General features: G+C 51.0%; 1 protein-coding gene across 2 annotated transcripts in view; it reads right to left on the bottom strand.

Annotated features, from left to right (window-relative positions):
* Positions 1-4,877, bottom strand: part of TNFRSF21 (TNF receptor superfamily member 21) — a 34,935-nt gene extending 30,058 nt beyond the window's left edge. Inside the window, exon 1 of one of the 2 annotated variants that reach the window (XM_051810286.1) lies at positions 4,675-4,877. In XM_051810286.1, the coding sequence (XP_051666246.1) occupies positions 4,675-4,728 (54 nt within the window). In that variant the 5' untranslated portion in view covers positions 4,729-4,877. Of the gene's footprint in view, positions 1-3,657; positions 3,784-4,674 lie in introns of those variants that run through there. The other variant, XM_051810295.1, reaches the window with a different exon arrangement.
* Positions 4,878-18,017: the final 13,140 nt, after the last annotated feature.

The following is an 18,017-nucleotide window of genomic DNA, read 5'->3' as shown; positions in this document are numbered from 1 at the left end:
CAAAAGAAAGGCTGACACAACCTCACACAGCATGCAAAGCAATAGGAAACATTTTCAAGCAGCTGCAGGATAAGTTCAGAGGGTTAGAGGGAACAAGTCAGAGTTACCTTGAATTTTCAAAGGTGCTTTCCTACACTGAAGGTAAAAAGACCAGAGACCCTAATGCTGTTCAGCTGCACAGCCAAGCACATAAATCACTTGGCTGTGTTATACAATCCCTCGCCTCCCGCTCTGCTACCTATTCTGGGCTATCAGCCAACAAGAATATATTCAGAAGAAAAAAAAAATAAAAAAAGGCTCCCAACAACATGACTCTGCAGAAGGCACATCACGGCAGAGCCGCAAGCCGCGCCGCATCATTTTTTTGGTGCAGTCTCTCTTTTCCTGGAAACACACGGCACATTCCTGTTTCACCTGCTAAATAATTTACGGCTTGGGATTTGTACAAAACACTTCATATTTTTATTTTTTTATTTAGTTAGTTTTCTCCCCCTGAAGCAGCAATTACAGAGCAGGCAGAAGCAGGCAAGCCCGCAGGAGCTGACGAGGATCCTGCAGCGGCCAGACTAATTACAGCACGTCAAATTAAAAAGTGGGGCTGCCCTGGCAGGCAGCAAAGGCTTACAGGATGCATTTTATTTTTCCCCTCCCCTAAGACATGATTTAACAAAGCACTTAGCTGGCTCTAAGGAAACCTGCCACCCTCCCCTGTAATCTCCATGACGCATCCTGAATTAGCAATCCAGCCTCTCCTCGAGGTGGAGTGGGGGGTCACCTGTGTTACTCACCCTCCTCCAGTGCCAGCGGGACAGGGTGTCGGGAGAGGCAGGATAGGCAGTGGCTCTCCCACCTTATCAGGGGTGAGCTGTGTACTGCTGTCTCAGACACTGATTTCTCCCTCAGCATCAAGCCGGACCTCGGGAAAACCATAGACAGCCCTGCTACAAGCATGTGCCATGGATTCCCTCCTGCTCTCCCTGTTTTTCCCATCTCCAGCATCTTCCCATCACTCATCCGGGTAACTAAAGCCTGTAAGAGCACCAGGTTTGGGTTGGGCTTTTTTAAAACCTTATCTCAAGCAAAGCAGTGCAGTGCTGGTATTTTTGAACATCCCAAGATCTTCAGCTGCACATGCACTTCCAAGCTTAGGGAGAACAGCAAGTTCCAGTGGGGGAAGGCTAAACAGCTTCGTGCATCCGCTATTTATTCAGACTGGCATTTCTGGTCCCTGAAATAATTCAGCCGCTTGGGTTTCACACCCCTTGGATCTCTGCAAGCAAAGGCCAGGAGCAGAAGGACATCTTCAGCAAAAAGGGGTGTTTACTGGTTTGTTCTGTCACCCTCACGGCTGCCCACTAGCACACAGAACAAGACAACACCAGTTGTCTTTCTGGCTGACAACACCAGTTTGCCAGTGAAAAAAGCAACCAAGTAACAAAGCGAGCTCCGCTGAGCCGCTGCATTTCATTACTCCGGTACCAAAGGAAGTGTATAGGGTAACAAAAAAACCACAGGAGAAACTATGATGCAAGACAACACTACACAGCAGATTTGGTTTCAGCAGTTTCAGCGATGCTCCCCGAGCCTGACGCAGGAGCAGCTCTAACAACGAAGGGTTAAAAGGGACAGGAGTCCCTTTCCAAAAGGGTCAAGTGGGACAGGGCAGCCACAATCTCAAAGAGCATCCCCAACTCAGCACCAACACCCTGCAGTGCACGAGCAAAGGCACTGCCCAGCCACCTTCACCTATTTGAACACGTGAAGGTTTTACGGTATGAGGAAATCAGATTGGGCTGAGGAGCACTACCATTCTCACCTCCCCACACTGGGAAACACTCAAACAAGGGGACCTTCATGTTCAGCTGCAAACAACCCCTTGAGGCAGCAGCACCCCACAGCTGGCATAGGCACATTCCACCTCACCACCACCCAGCTTGAGGACTCCACCTCAGTGGTCACCTCTGTGCCGTGTCTCCATCACCCTCTTTCAATAGCTGTGTGCTGCAGGGGAACCCAATGGGCAACCTGCACAATAAACAGCTTTTGGGGGTCCACAAGCTGCCTAGGCACTTGCATAGAGAATGCTGCTGCGAACACCTGAGCAAACTGGTCTAGTGGTTGGCATTTGTGTCCATGGCAGGGAGGTTGGAACTAAATGATCTTTAAGGCCCCATCCCACCCAAGCCATTTTATGATTCTATGAATACACATCTCACTCAGGACCCAAACCTGCCTGGTGAGTCAAAGCACCAGCAGAAAGCTGGTGAATCAACTTTCTGTCCAGAAATTTGTGTCCTAAAATGCTGTGACACCGAGACTGTTGTAACCTTATGTTGTGTACAGTGGCACCCTGCTACCAGTCCTTTGGGGACACAGCAATAAACCTAAAACTAAAGTAAAAATAAAATAAAATAAAGTAAAGTAAAGTAAAATAAAGACAAAAGGCAGCTAAACGCAGGGCACTTGATCCCAGTAGAGAAAAACAGGAGTAGAGCTGTAAGTGAGCGCAGGGACCAACAGTGCTAGACTGATACTCTGGGAATGGTTTCCAAGCAAAACCAACAGAATTTGGTAGAAACAGCAGCTGGCTCCATGGTGATGCCTTGGCACAGGTTGGGGATGAGCTGCACTGCCCGCCACCCTTCCCGAAGATCAGCTGCACCCTTTGCCGACAGCACCGGGAAAGCACTTGCAACATTAAAAAAATAAATATACGAAAACCCCAGAAAGACAAATAAACTGGTCTGGAAGTTTTACGGTAACTTGGCAGACAGGAGGAGCCCATCTCCTGTCCCACTCTCAGTAAAAAGGATCGAGTTACTCAGACCAAAAAAAAAGTTGCCTGGGAGGAGAGTATCGAAGAGAAAAGCAAGTTTCTGCATCTTGCAACACAACCAGCTATTTCAGCTGGTTTGGGGTTTGTGAAACCAGAGTCCGGGACTCACTGCTCAGCAGTTCCTTTACTAGATGTCAAGAGCGAAACGCAGGCAGATGAGTGAGCCAGAACAGCAGCACTGCAACATCTGGTCCCCATGAAGGAAAACCTAGCAGCCACCCCTGCAGTCAGCACAGACCCAAGCTCGCCAGCATCCCCACCAGCCATGGTTTTGCTCCAAACAGATGAAATCCCCCAGGTTTCCAAAAGCCCCAAGTTGAAGCAAGGTGACATCATGCAAGTTCCAGGTGAGGGCAATGCAGGAGATGGCGGAAACCACCTTGCAGCAGCTGGTGGGTGCCCAAAAAATCCGCCAAACAAGTGAAACCATGGCCAACACCAGCCCTGTGCAACCGCTACCGCTCCTAAAATAGCAGCCAGAAGGATTCGGGTTTGCTGCACCCGTATAAGACCCACCAGCTATGGATTTGAACACACTTCCCTCAGGCTGAGAAGACATTAACTCCTTGTTGGGCCAAAGGGAGATGGCCAAAATGTTGAAGATACTGGATGAAAACCCTGGAAGCATCCTGCCAGCTCACAAGCAAATGGGAATTTTGTCTTACAGCTCATTTGCTCATACACACACAGAAGTGTGAGAACACACAAGTAACATACATGTGTTTGCTCTTAGTCTCACTTTATTCTCCAGAATTCTATTTCCCAACACCTTTTACATCATCCTTTTCCCCTTCCCTCTACACCCTTCATTCCCAACTGACCTCCAGGATCCTAGCTGGAGCTGCATATCTCAAGCTCCTCATCAGCATCTCATCTTCCAGAGAGCACTTGCTTCTCCCAGCGGGAACCCGGCGCTCGGGAGCGCACGGCCAGCACCGCGCACGGACCTATCTGCTCCGCCGCTGCCCCAAGTTACCCTTTGCCTTCAGAGGCTGTTTCCCAGCTAATGCCCTTCCAGCTTCAGATTATTTGTTGTTTACTCGGATTCCTGTCGAGCCAGCGCCAGCTTGCTCAGATCCACCTTGAGTTCAAGAGCAAGTGCTCTCCTCGGTTACACAACTCAGCCGCAGCAGCTGCGGCGTCTGCCTGACACACCGAATTACCATCTCTCCCCAAAATAGACGGGATGTAGCCCTAAAGCGCTGATTGGGAAGGGCCCTACCTGGGAAGGTAGATGTGGAGATGAAGCTGCCGGAAAACATTTCCCTGATAAGTCGAGGCAGCTGCCTGCCATTCGCTACGGGGAGCTTTGCTGCCTGGCCAAAGGGTGGCAAGAAAAGCAGCTGGGACGGATGGGTGGATGGGTGGATGGATGGATGGATGGATGGATCTCTGCCCAGTGCCGAGCTCCAGGAGCGGGGCAGAGGGCAGAACAAGGATCCGCTCAGCCCTGGCTATGCGGCACAGCCCTGGATGGAGGATGCCTCCGCCTGCGCTAACATGGGGATGGGAAGGATGGATATCGCAGGGAATATCCCACCCAGCCAGCGTTCCCTGCCAGGACCTGGGGCTGCGGGACTGGGTGGGCAGCACACCGCGGGGAAGGCACAGGGGAGCGCCGCACACCCCCCGGCGGGGACGGGGGGCCGCAGGACACCCAGATAGACTCTGATACACCCATCCCCTGCCCACCTGCCCCCGCACTGCAGCACGTCCCCACCCACCCCGCGGACACGCGGATGCTGCGCGGGCGGCGCAGCCGAGCACCGAGCACCCCGAGCCCCGCGCACACACACACACACACACACACACACACACACACGCACACACAGACTCACCGTGAGGACACCGGTGATCCCGGCGGCGCTCCGGGTCGCCTCGGCGGCCCCCATGGTGGCGGAGCCGGGGGGCTGCGGGCGAGGCGCTGCCCGTGCAGCCGCGCTGCCTCAGGTGGCGGGGCGCGGGGCCGGCGGCGGCCGGGCGCCCATGGTGGGGGCCGGGCCGGGCCGGGCCGAGCCGGGGCCGGGGCCGGGGCCGGGCGGGGCGGGGGCCCTGCCGCCCGCCGCGCTCCCACCTGCCTGCGGGGCCGCCGGGCTCTGCCGGGCGGGCGGCGCCACGTGGGGGCGGCGCGGCGGGGCCGGGGCGGGGCGGCGGCCGTGGCGTCACCCGCCCGCGCGGCGGCGGCGAGCGAGGGCGCCCTCGCGTGCCCCCAAAATGTCGTGTGTCCCCCACAGACCCTGTGGGACAGAACTGTCCTGTGCCCCACAAACCCTGTGGGACCGAACTGTCCTGTGCCCCCACAGCCCCGGTGCCCTCAAACCCCCTGCGTCCCCACAGACCATGTGGGCACAAACCATCCTGTGCCCCCAAAACATCCTGTGCCCTCAAACCATCCTGTACCCCCAAACAATCCTGTGCCCCCACAGACCCTGTGACCCCAAACCTCCTGTGTCCCCATGTCATCCTGTGCCCCCACAGCCCATGTCCCCAAACAGTCCTACGCCCTGACAGCCCACTGTGCCCTCAAACCATCCTGTAGCCTCACAGCTCTGTGCCCCCACAGAGCCCCTGTGGGACCAAACCATTCTGTGTCTCCACAGCCCCTGTGGGCACAAACTATCCTGTGCCCCCACAGCCCCCTGCGTCCCCCATAGCCCCTGCACCTGAACCATCCTGTGCCCCTGCTCCCTCTGTAGACCCCAACCATCCTGTGTCCCCAAACCATCCTGTGCCCCCAGAGCCCCTGTGTTGCTAAAACTCTGGCCCCCCACACCCCCTGAGCCCTCAAACCCCTATGTCCCCACACATTCCTGTGCCCCTGCATGCCCCTGTGCTCCCACGTCCTCCTGTGACCTCAAACCCTCCTGTGCTCTCAAACCCTCCTGTGCCCCTCACCCCAAATCCATCCCATTGTCCACCCAATCCATGGGTCAGCAGTGGTTTCTGTTCCCTTGGTGGTTTTAGTTGGGTGAAGCTCAGGTGTTCCATGGCTGTGAGCACAGAGAAATTGCACCAGGACGGGTGTTCAGCACCATGAAATCTTGGGGTGGGATTTTTGTTTATTTTGGTTTTCTTGTTCTCCAATATCAGACAGATATACAGAAGAATTTTTTTACAAGAAGGGTGGTGAGGCGCTGGCACAGGCTGCCCAGAGAAGCTGGGAATGACTCATCTCTGGAAGTGTTCAAGCCCAGGTTGGATTGGGCTCTGAGCAGCCCGGTCTAGTGGAAGGTGTCCCTGCCCATGGCAGAGGGGTTGGCAATGGATGACCTTTAAATGTCCTTTCCAACACAAACCATTCTATGACTCTATGAATGTGCAGCACATTTCCCTGTGGTGGAGGAATGCATCAGGGAGCAGACATATCCCTCCACAGAGGAGGATTAGCTGGATGCTGAGGGTGGCCCCAGCACAGACAGTGCTCTGACAGCCCATCCTGCAACATCTGAGCAGGGTGCTGGTTACAATGTCCATCGATAGCTGTGGTAAGTGATGGAAACAGGTCCAGGGGTATCCAAGAAGTCAGGAGGAACAGGAGATGGGGCCAGAGTTGCAACATAAGTCCAAGGTCCTTACAGAGACGAGGCTTCAGGGTTGTTCCAAAATCCGGCCAGGAGACCAGAGCACCCCCAGGTATGGCTAATCAGGGCCTTCAAAGTTTGCTGGTTTTCTGCTGAGGAAAACAGTCAAACAGCTGATTTCCAGAGCATGCACAAATCCTACTGACCAATAGTCACCTTCTGGATGCATCCTGAAGGCAGTTGAACCAAGGGAGAGTTTCAGTGCCACACCAAAGTAAGCAGCACAGAACCTATAAAAATCCATCTAAAAAAAGAGAAAAAAGAAGAAAAAAGAAAAATAAAAGATGGTGTTCTTCGTCTACAGGAATGTGGGTTTATCCAAACCCTTTGGAAACCCACAGGAAGCCCCATTCTGGTTTGAGGGAGGTTTGAATCCAGCTAGAAGGCTGCTCTCCCAGACAAAGTGGACTTTTTCTCCCCATACTTTCTCTCCATACTTTCTCCATCTCTAATTCTGGAAGGGAGCTAGAAGGGAGTAATGACCCTTGGGAGCCTGGGAATGAGTCTGGAGAAGAACTTCCCTCCCAAAGCCGGGGTGGCAGTGGCAGGACTGCTGTTCCCAGGAGGGGAGAAGACCAACCATGTCACATGTGCAGGGAGAAGATGTTCCTCCACAGCTGGCTGTGCTGCTGTGCTAGTGCTGCAGAGCCCTGTTTTGGGCTTTGCCTTCCCTTGGGGCCCCCAAACCCAGGAACAACATGCTCTTCCCAGGAGGTCAATGAAGGGGAGTTTCATCCCAAATAGAGGTCACAATGCAAACCAAGACACAGTAAGGCTGTTCAGAAGAAATGGGATGCCCATGGCCGCTTTTAATTTAAAATAAATTGGGCAAATAATAGGCAATAACACAACTGGGTTAACACCAGGCTGGTGGATGTTGGAGAGGATTTCAAGTTTAAAAGTGTGTAGCTCCCTGATGAAATACAGGGCAAATCTTGGTGCAGAGCTGTCCAGGCTAGAAGAGGGTTTCAAATGCCCTGGTAGCACAAACCCACTCTGGGTTTGTGAAAGGTAGTGTTCAGATTTTATTAGGCAAAAGCAGAAAAATAATCATCTGGAGGACAGAGTGACTCAGGGGATTGGCAATAAGATGGATCATGTTACTGCTGTGGAATGGATTCCAATTAGTTACATCCGCTTTTAATTATTATTATTTATACAGAACATAAAGGCAGTCCACAGATTATCCAAAAATGTGCGGGCTGATCTGTAAATCCCCTATCGCTTCCCCCTCCTTACAGCCCTTGTAATGACAAACCCCAGTCACGCTGCCTAGACTGGTTCATACTGGCTGAGACATAAATTGCTTATTAACAACTGAATTGCTGCTTCTCCACTTTTGTCAGTCTTCTAAAGGAAAATAGGGAAGCGGGTGACTGAGTTCAGAGTTTCGTGTTAAGTGTTTTTGATGGCAGCAGTGGCTCAAGAAGTTCCTCATTGCCTCCCTGCATCTGGTTCCTTTTCCATCTTGAGCCACCCTGTGAGTCATGCAAATACACCCAGGTCACAGAACTGCTAACTCTGAAAAACAAGGAGGATTTTTTTTAGTCAGAGTTGGTGAACCTCACTGCTCATGTTGACCAGAGACTTCATGTCTTCACTTAGTGCGTCTTCACTGAGATGGTGGTGGGAATCCGAGTGAGTGATGGAGAGGCAGCCACTGACCTGGTTTGCCACCAGAAATCGTCTTCTCTCCAGTGACAAGCTTTCTCCTCTTGCAAGGAGAAACTAGTGGTCCTGCTTAGTCATCTGAGGCTGATTAAAGCATGTTCATGAAATCAGAGGAATTGTTTCAACAAAAGAAGGTTTTTGGGAAATATTAAAGAATACACTACAGAACCATGGAATCATAGAATGGTTTGGGTTGGAAGGGACCTTAAAGGTTATCTAGTTACAAGCCCCTTGAAATGGGCAGGGACACCTTTCACTAGACCATGTTGCTCAAGGCCCCATCCAGCCTGTCCTTGAACACTTCCAGGGATTTAGCCCCATCACTTGCTTCATCCTGTAGAAACCAGGAGCATTCTGGGAAGTGATTTCTCATCACTTATTTGCAATAAAAGAAGCCAGACTAATGGGGTAGACATAATTTACTTCCAGAATTTCTCATTCTCTGCACATGGACCATCGCTTGCACATCTTCTGTAGAAACAGAACATTTTTACATCCTGTGGTTTTTATGAGAAAGTATCTGCTGCTTGGGAAAATTCACAGCACCTACTCATATAGAAACTACAATTATAACTTGCATTAACATAAAGTGGGAAGTTAAATCAACAAAGCCCATAGACTTCCCCGGGTGAGGGAAACAAGAGTTTGGGTGGGTGTTTTCACCCTTTTGGCCCTCCTTATGATCTCCAGGAAACTGGAAAGGGAAATGTCTACAGAGAGCAGATGTTCCCAGCAGGAATATATAAATATATAGAGATATAGATATATACATAAATATAAACACAGTGGTTTCAAGCCAGGTGTGTTATCCCTGATGGATTTCCTGCCTTGGTACTCCTCGGTACCGACAGGGCCAGGAGCCAGGGAGCCAGGGTGGCAGCTGGGAAGTGAAGTGTGGCACTGTTGGATGCAGGTTTGATTGCCATCACTCCTGACCTGATCTCTCTCTTCTAGAAAAGGTGGATAGACAGCTGGAGAGCCTGTTTTCCCAAAGGACCTTAAGAAAGGAGAAGCTGAGCAGCTGATGGCCAGGCTAAGTACATGAACACCACCTTAGCCCTGCGCCCAGGGAAAGGGCTGTGGGATAACCAGCAGATGGGGAGGTGAGGCTGCAGCTGAAGCACAGCTGGCCCTGTATCTTCACCTTTGGTAAGACAGAGGCAACAGTGCTGGCATCTCAAATCATTTCCAGGTCAGTGGCTTACTTCAAGGAAGTTTCCTTCCTACCCCCCAAGCAGTACAGCAATGCAAGTGCTGTAATGCAGAATGGTTGATCTCCATCCAAAAGCCACAGCTGCCTGTGTGCCCAGCCCAGGGCATGTGGAGGAAGCCCAGCAGTCACATCTGCACATTTCCAAGGAAAAATAATGGATGCATATAAAGCTAATGCTTCTTGTTTTGTGGGTTTATCCCTTTGATTATATGGAGTCTTATTCTGCAGGAGGTTCAGCTGAGGAGTGAGGTCTAGATATTGAAACCTGAATGCTCATCTCAGCCTCACCAAAAGCACTGTGACTCGGGGCACATCATACAGTGTCCTCATTCACCTTCCTACTCCCTTCCTCATTCCCTTCCTTCTCCTTAGTGCAAGTGCTCTGGGTCTGAGGCTAACAAACCTGAGCCTTGCTCTCAGCTGGGGTTTTTTGGTGGTCATGAATCTGGAAATAAAAAATGATGAAAATTATTTTTATGGGTGTATCTGAAACTGGAGAAACCAAAGCAGCAAATTAAGTGGTATAGCTATGATCAGAGCATTAGCAGCAGAGCCAAGAGCTTCATGGTAAGCAAAGGATCACATGTTGCCTTGCTCCTCTAAGCATGACCTGAGTAGCACCGGGAAGTGGCAAGGGGGTGGTGGGGTTGAGGTGGGGCAGAGCCCTCAGAGAGCACTGCAAAGCTCAATATGAGTTTTCCAAAGCCAATTGCTTTCCTGGAAGAGTTGTGCTCTCTTGTAAGTTCAACATCAAATACAGATTCCAAACAACCCCCCCTGCAAATCTATGATTCATGTCAGCTGTGGATGCAAGATCCTTCCTGTGTCAGATTACCCAGCACACGTGGTGTGCCAGCTTTATGCCTTGTGTCACCTGCAGGACTGTCAGAGTAGCACGAGCAGCCACTGCCTAATCCAGCCTAAATCCTCCTGATTCAGAGATGATCCAGCAAATAACTCTTACCACCCCTACCCCAGCAGGCTTCATTTCACTCAGCACAGCAGGCCGCTTTCTTTGCTCAAGCGAGAGCTCAAAGCCAGCTGTGCAGCCTTGGGGTTGCATTTGGAGCCCCTGGAAAATGTCACTTCCCAACTGACCGTGCTCAGCGTCCCAGCTGCACCCAGCAGGGCAGATCTTATTGCTGAGTTATCACAGATAACCTTAGTCACAGCCCCCCCATCCCCTTGATGTAAGGGGGGCTCCATGGGCTGAGGGCACAAAGGGCATAACTCCATGTCAAATATATATCAAATATGATGTGCAGTGCAGGGACAGCAGAGCCCCTGTGAGCTATGCAGGTAATGGTGTTCACAGAGGGAGGATTGTCAGGGGAGAAGTAGCTCACAGGGGCTCTGCTGGCCATGCACTGTACATCATATTTGATGTATATTTGATACAGAGTTATTCAGAGCAGTTAAAGGTGACAGCACAGAAAACATAGTGCCTGACCAGGCAATACAAGCACATGTAAGTCTCAGTGTCCTTGAAGAGGGGCAAGGACTGCCTCCACCTGGGTTAGTGCCACCCAGGAATGAGGTCCCAGAGCCCTTCAGAGGCTCCCATGGGTATCAGGTCACAGCACAGTGGTGGGAGAGGAAGCCAAACAAACCTTCTCTGTGTCTGTCAGGATGGTGAGGGATATGGAGGAGCCCCAGGATGGGGAGGGCTCAGCAGGCGAGTGGCAGTGGGAACATAAGGCTGAAGTCAGAGATGACACAGAGAAAACCAACAGGGGAATTAGTAACATATCACTCACAGCAGATGTAGGTGACAGAGCCTGGGAACATGCCGAGTCTCTGAGTCACCAGGATTTGTGCAACCTCAGTCCTGGCAGTGCTGGGTGTTCCCCTCTGCATCGGCGGAGTGCTGCCGGGCAGCCTTTCTGCTGGAGCAGTTGGAAGTGTGCACGGAGCACCCTGCTGTGGCTGTAGGCAGCTGCCTGGGGCCCAGGCAGTGACTGGATGTCCTCAGCACCACAGGGAGGAGAGCAAAGTAACTTGGAGGTAGCGAGGTGTTCACATCTTCCCTAGGCTCCTGCAGTCCAGCGCAACTATTTAAAAGCCTCACCCAAGCTTGGCTGATTTAAATCACTCCAGGCTATTTATTCATCACGTAAACAGACCTTGCTCAAAGACTAATTTATAGACTTTACATTGGTTAGAGTAACTCTGTGGGTTGTATAAGGAGCTGGTTATGCCATGATAAGCTTTCAATGGAGAGGAAGACCCAGGGAGGAAGACCTCCAGCACGAGGGAATTCTAGCCTTGAGTTATACACCAGTTTATGAGGCAAGAGGAATTTGCAGGAAACTCCCTGCAGTCTTGCACTCTCCTGCCTTCACACATTTTAACTGAGTGCAAATCCTCCTCCAGGAAACTGAGAATTAGCCCCAGTGCTAAATTACTTTGGAAGAGAGGATCTTTAGTAGGAATTATTGCTGGAAAGAATAACATGGCTGGATGTGTAAACCAGTGAAAAGGTAATGGGTCAGCTCATGGCAGGGACATGTCCCTCCCGTCTCACCAGCCTCCAGGTCCTCCCTGTAGACTGGGCAATTTCTCCATTCCCTTGGCAGCTTTTCAGACCCTCTCCTGTGATGGTTTCCACTGTTTGCCACCACAGTTATAAGGGATAAGAGGGAGAAGAGAGGATAAGTCCCACTCTCTGAGCTCAAATCACTTTCAGCCATGACTTAAACAGATGAACTTGAACCAGCCTAAGAGCTTGCCAACATGGAGGTCTCATTCCTGTCTTTTCTCCTGCAGCTCCGGGCCACCAGCTCATCCTCCTTTCTATCTTTGCCTTTGCACTGGATAATTCAGTGCTGACTTAGCAGAAGCCTGTTCCCTTTTTTCTCTCAGTTATTTTTGTGCCAGATTAATAGTTTGGGTGCGTGGAGGCTGTGCAACACCAAAGCTTATGCAAGGGAGTCGATAGGGTGGGGATGGAGGATGGTTTCAGGCAGCCTGTGGGTGAAGAATACTCGCTATGGGTATGACTGCTGCATCAGAGCTGAGTCCAAGGTCATATGGGATCAGAGGGTAAATGGAGATGGTCATTTGGGGCTACAGTGATAACTGGGGTTAAAAGCCTGAGACTGAGGGAACTGGACAAGCTGCTGGAGTGTCTATGGAGCAAGTTGTCCTTGAAAATGAGCCAGGTCACAGCCTTCAAAGCTCTGTATGCTGCATCTGGGGCAATTCTGTAATAAATACAGCCTTCTGGGCAGCAGCAAGGGAACAATTAAGGAACCTCTAATTTCTAAGGATCTTCGAAAACACGTCACCAGTTTCCAGCCAGAATCCTGGGAAAATTTAGTCAAACTAGCCTGGGTACTCCAGGGACTATCCTGCCCTACAAGCCTTCCCCCACCATTCTGCCTCTGCTCTATTTCCCTCACCTCATGCCTCAGCCATCCTTCCCCTTCTTCCCTTCCCGGCTATCCTTCCCCACTTGTGAACAAAGGAATTTATCAAAACAGTGCTTCACTGAAAGGACGAGAGGCAAGGGAAACAGGAAAGCAGATAATATAACAACAAACAACCACCCCATCCAAAGTACACAGACAAGCGTTCATCTCTCCCTTTCTCTTTGTTTTTCCTTGGCCCCTAGGAAAACCAGCTACTGCCTCCATCCGTCCACTACGTCAGTTCACTGATCTCAAACTGTGGGCTATTCATTTCTCCCAGGAATCAGATATCCATCCTCCCATCCATCCATCCACCCCCATTAGCCACTACGCATCCTTAGCTGTTCAGTGATGCCCTTAGCAAGAACCCCATATTGTTGTCCCTCAGAATAATACTTACTAAATAGAGTCAAAACCCAAGGGCAGCCCATTTTTTATGGGCACAATTTCTTATATGGGTTATGCTGAGCTAAGGTCTCAAGGTGATGAAGTGAGAGGAATTTTACTCAGGAACTTGCAGACCTCCAGTTTCCATCTCTGGCCTCATGTTGTGCTCAAGGAAGGATGGAAGAGGAGTGACTTGGAACCACAGAATCACTTAGGCTGGAAAAGATCTCTGAGATCATCGAGTCCAACCTTAGGCCAATCATCACCTTGGCAACTAGACACTTCCAGTCTTTCCTTAAATGCCTCCAGGGATGGTGACTCCATCATCTCTCTGGGCAGCCTGTTCCAATGTTTAAAACCCTTTCCATGAAGAAATTCCTCCTGATGTCCAACCTGAACCTCCCCTGGTGCAGCTTGAGGCCATGTCCTGTTGCTAGTTGCCTGGGAGAAGAGGCTGACCCTCTCCCTTCAGGTAGCTGGAGAATGGATCAGGACTGGGAGCATAGGGAGATGCACTCTGGCTGCATTGCCTGATGAGTGCCATGGTGCCAGACAAGGACAAGCTGTTCCCTGGTTCATTATTGTTACCAGATGAGTGGGGGACTTTTACGACAGCTGGGTTTGGATAATGAAATGCCGACTGTGACAGAGGAAAGAGGGCTGCACTCCTCATCCCTCCTGTGCCTCACGCTCGGCACACAGCCCCCTGCCCTCCCACAAGGCTTTGTTCCTGGGGGTGATGTGCAGCAGCCAGGACGTGACTGTGGATCCCACCCCCCCATGACGCCCTGCTCTGTCTGGGGTTATTGTGTGATGCCCAGAACAATAAGTTGTGGTTAGGGATGCCTGGGAGAGCGCCGGGAGGCTCCCTGCTCCCCCTCCCTCTGCTAGTGCTGGGGGAAGGCAGCTTTTGGCCATCTGGTAGCTGTGGGTTTGGTGGAGGTCCCCCATCAAGGGAGAAGATGCAGTCATTAATCCTGTTCCTAGAGAGGAAAGACAGTGTTTGGCACTGCTGAGCCACAAATGCACTGTGTGTCTTGGGCACAGGATGGCCTTGGGCACTGTAGGATGACAGGATAGCTCGTGTGGGAAGGGACTGCAGGAGGTCTCCAACCTAACCTCTTCATCATGCAGGGCCAACTTTGGGGTCAGACCAGGTTGCTCAGGGCTTTATGCAGCTGGGTCTTCAAAACCTCTGAGGTTGGAGGCAGCATAGCCTTTCTGGGCGTCCTGTGTCAGTGCTGAACTGTCCTCCTCATAGTGGGAACACTTTTCCACATATCCAGGCTGAACCTCCCTGGTTTCAGCTTATGTCCAGTGTCTTTGTGTTCCATTTATGTACCTCTGTGTTTGTTCAGCCTGAAGAAGAGGAGACTGAGGGAAAACCTCATAGCTGTGAGGGGCAGGCACTGATCCCTTCTCTCTGGTGACCAAGACCCAAGGCAATGGCATGAAGCTATGTCAGGGGAGGCTTAGTTTGGGTATCAGGAAAAGGTTCTTCTCCCAGGGCGTATTTGGGCACAGGAACAGGCTCCCCAGGGAAGTGGTCACAGCACCAAGCCTGGCAGAGTTCAAGAAGTGTTTGGACAACGCTCTCAGGCGCATGGTGAGATTGTTGGGGCTGTCTCGTGCAGGGCCAAGAGTTGGATTCAATGATCCTTGTGAGTCCCTTCCAACACAGGATATTCTGTGATTCTGTGATCATCTTCATACCCTCCTTGCAGGTATTGGAGGTCGCTGTCAAATCCCCACCAGAGCACTCTCTCCTCCAGCCCTGCACCCTCAGCCTCCTCCCCCAGGCTGTGTGCTCCCATGCCCTGATCATCTTGATGGCCTTGCTCTGGACTCAATCCCATGTGCCCCTACCTCTCATGTACTGGAGGCTGTTGCAATATCCAGACATGGTATCAGCAGGGCTGAGCAGAGGAGGTTTCCCTCCCTTGACCTGCTGGCAACACTGCCTAATGCAGCCCAAGGAGCTGTTTGCCTGCTTTGCTGTGATGATACATTGCTGGTTCGTGGTCAAACTGGTGTCCACCAAGACTACCAGGTCCTTTTTGCGAAGCTGCTCCCCCACCAGTCAGCCCAGTCTGTGTTGTACAAGGGGGTTATTCCTTCCCAGGTGCTGGTCTTGGCATTTGCCCTCAAAGAAGTTCATAAATATCCTCGAAGTATCAAGTCAGAGAGGGTGACCATCCAGCAGGTGCCTTGTGGACTTGCCCTAGTCACAGGAACTTTTGCTTTGTAATGGTTTGGAAAGTCACTTCTAGGGCCTACCCACACCTTAGGGGGATGAATCTGCTTATTTGGGATGTTGTGATGGCTGGAAGCTCAGTCAGTGGTGTAGCTCAGTGAAATAACCAGGAACAACAGAACCAGTCTCACAAGAAAAACTGCACCACCCAGTGCAGTTAGGGAAGGAGAGTTAGGGGCTTGTGTGTCCTCCAGTGGCCATGGTACTAACAGAAGGGAAGAGAAAATGTGTCCTTTCTGGGTTTCGGAGTCCAGTTGGGTGCCTGGGTGAGATGTCCCTCAACACACATTCTGTTTATGCAGCCGTTCTGAGCAGTCAGGGAAAGAGGCTTGTGTACGGTAAGAGGCTGGGCTTTGGGTGGTCTGGACTTCTCTGTCCTGGCTTGCTGGTTGATTCCCCTGGTCCTCATGTCCCCCCAAACTGAGCCAACCCTCAGAGACAGTTTAGTGTGGAGTATGTTTGGTCCAGGATCTTTCAGTCACCTTAGTTTGCTGTGTGAGAGTCCTTTGGCCAACAAGTGTGTCTGGAGGTGGGCATCGCCTTTGGTAGAGACAAGGTGGAATAATGTTCTTCCCCATTAAATATCCATGGAGCAATAGGATTTTTACAGGCCCTTGTGAGACCCCACCTGGGATACTGTGTCCAGATCTGGAGTCCTCAGAACAAGAAAAACATGGACCTATTGAAGCGAGTCCAGAGGAGGCCACAAAGATGCTCAGAGGGCTGGAGCACCTTTGCTATGGAAACAGGCTGAAAGAGTTGGGGTTGTTCAGCCTGGAGAACAGAAGGCTCTGGAGAGACCTTAGAGCCCCGTCCAGTAATTAAAGAGGGCTTATGAAAAAGAGAGAGAGCAACTTTTTACACGCGTAGATAGCGATAGGACAAGGGGGAATGTTTTTAAACTGAGAGACGAGAGATTTAGATTAGATGTTAGGGAGAAATTCTTTACTGTGGGTGTGGTGAGGCACTGGCACAGTTGCCCAAAGAAGCTGCGGCTGACCCATCCCTGGAAGTGTTCAAGGTCAGGTTGAACGGGGCTTGGAGCAACTTGGGATAGCGGGTGGCATCCCTGTCCATGGCGGGGGGTTGGAACTATATGATCTTTAATGTCCCTTCCAACTCAAACCATTCTATGATTAATGTGGAGACATATAGGACCATGCCATTTCTTTTCTCTGGATGAAGACAAAGACCCCCTTGGCTTCTTTGACAGGAGCTCCCATTCTTCTCCAGCTTACCACAGCAGCAGTGCAGGGTCTCACCCTCACCATACAAAGGTCCCTTCCCCAGACCAGAGTATTTATTCCCAGGACTTCCCCACCCCAGGGCTGCTCATTCATCTCTCGCAGACAGAATGGAGCCTGTCACAAGAGCAGATGCAGAGCAGGCAGAGCTCCCCATGAGACCCTTCACCACCAGAGATGATAAACAGATGGGGAAATCTGCTGGGAAATGCATTGACGTAAGGAGGTGAGAGGCTGGAGCTCTGTCCCCAAGGAGGTGGAAACATGCTGAGAAAGCAGAGCCCGGTGCACAATGGCTCTTTGATTCCCCCAGACGCTGCTAATGGACCGTTTCCTCTCCCAGCCCTCCCTGTAGGTCAGAGATGTCTTGCCCTCCTGTTATCTCTCTCTCTGACTTCTCTCTGGGATTTCCTCTGACCCTCTTCAGCACACTGCTGGGTCATCCCAGGCTAGCATCCCTCATAACATCGCTCTGTCCCCAGAGCTGCTGTGGCCAAAAGCATTGCTCTTCAAAGTTACTTCAAAATTACTGCTGCAATATGTGTGTATGGAGCATGGAGAAGCCTCAGCCTTCCCATCCAGAGGGAGAGCTGGGCTCAGGTACTCCTCCAGGACCTCAATCGAACCTGACAACCCTCCTTGGAGGAGTTTTCACACCAAGGCTGCACCCCACTGCATCAATCCTTCTTGGAAGGATGGAGCTGTGTATGCAATTGCCATCTATACAATTATCTGTGTGTTCTACCTGATAGACCTCTCCCTTTTCCTCCAAAAATTAAATGGGAAATAAGGCCCCATGGCAGCCCCCTCTTCCAGCCAGGAATCCAGCTACCAGGAGAGCAAGGCCTTGGACCACCACACTGGGTACAGAAGGGACAGGCATGTGCCCAAGAAATTCATCTCTATAGCACTGAGGTGCTGAGCTGGTCTTTATTATCAAATTTTAATTACCGGGGCTGAATTTTAATAGAGAAACTGTGCAATTCCACTTTATTTCCCATCCCCCAGGCCAGGTCTCTCCCATCAGTGTCCCTGATGTTGAGGCTACGGGTTTTTTTGGCTAATGCAGCAAAAATTCTTACTGGATTTGGAAATACAAGAAACGAATTGCCCTGGGGGAAGGGGAGGCAGAGGGCTGCCTGGGATGCAGAGCTGTCAGGAGGCTCTGACAGCCAGACATATATTGCTGTTTATAATACTTAATAGCGAGCAACACTACAAAGTCCTTTCTTTATTCATTTCTCTCCCTAGCACTTCACAGCATGCAATAACTTGAATTTATAAATTAAACATGCCCCTTGTTTTAATATATCATCTACTTCTTATTCCACAGTCCCATAATGGGATTTTTAATTGCCTGTCATAGAATCGTGCATCCTCCTGGCAGCCTGGGAGTGTGAGTGTAACCATGAGCTCATTGG

The sequence above is a fragment of the Manacus candei genome, unplaced genomic scaffold (assembly GCF_025592945.1).
Source record: "Manacus candei isolate 608988 ecotype Guabito, Panama unplaced genomic scaffold, ASM2559294v1 h1tg000007l, whole genome shotgun sequence".
In the NCBI taxonomy this organism is placed as follows: Eukaryota; Metazoa; Chordata; class Aves; order Passeriformes; family Pipridae; genus Manacus; species Manacus candei.
Note: the sequence above shows the minus strand (reverse complement) of the source record. Positions and strands in the feature narration are given on the sequence as shown.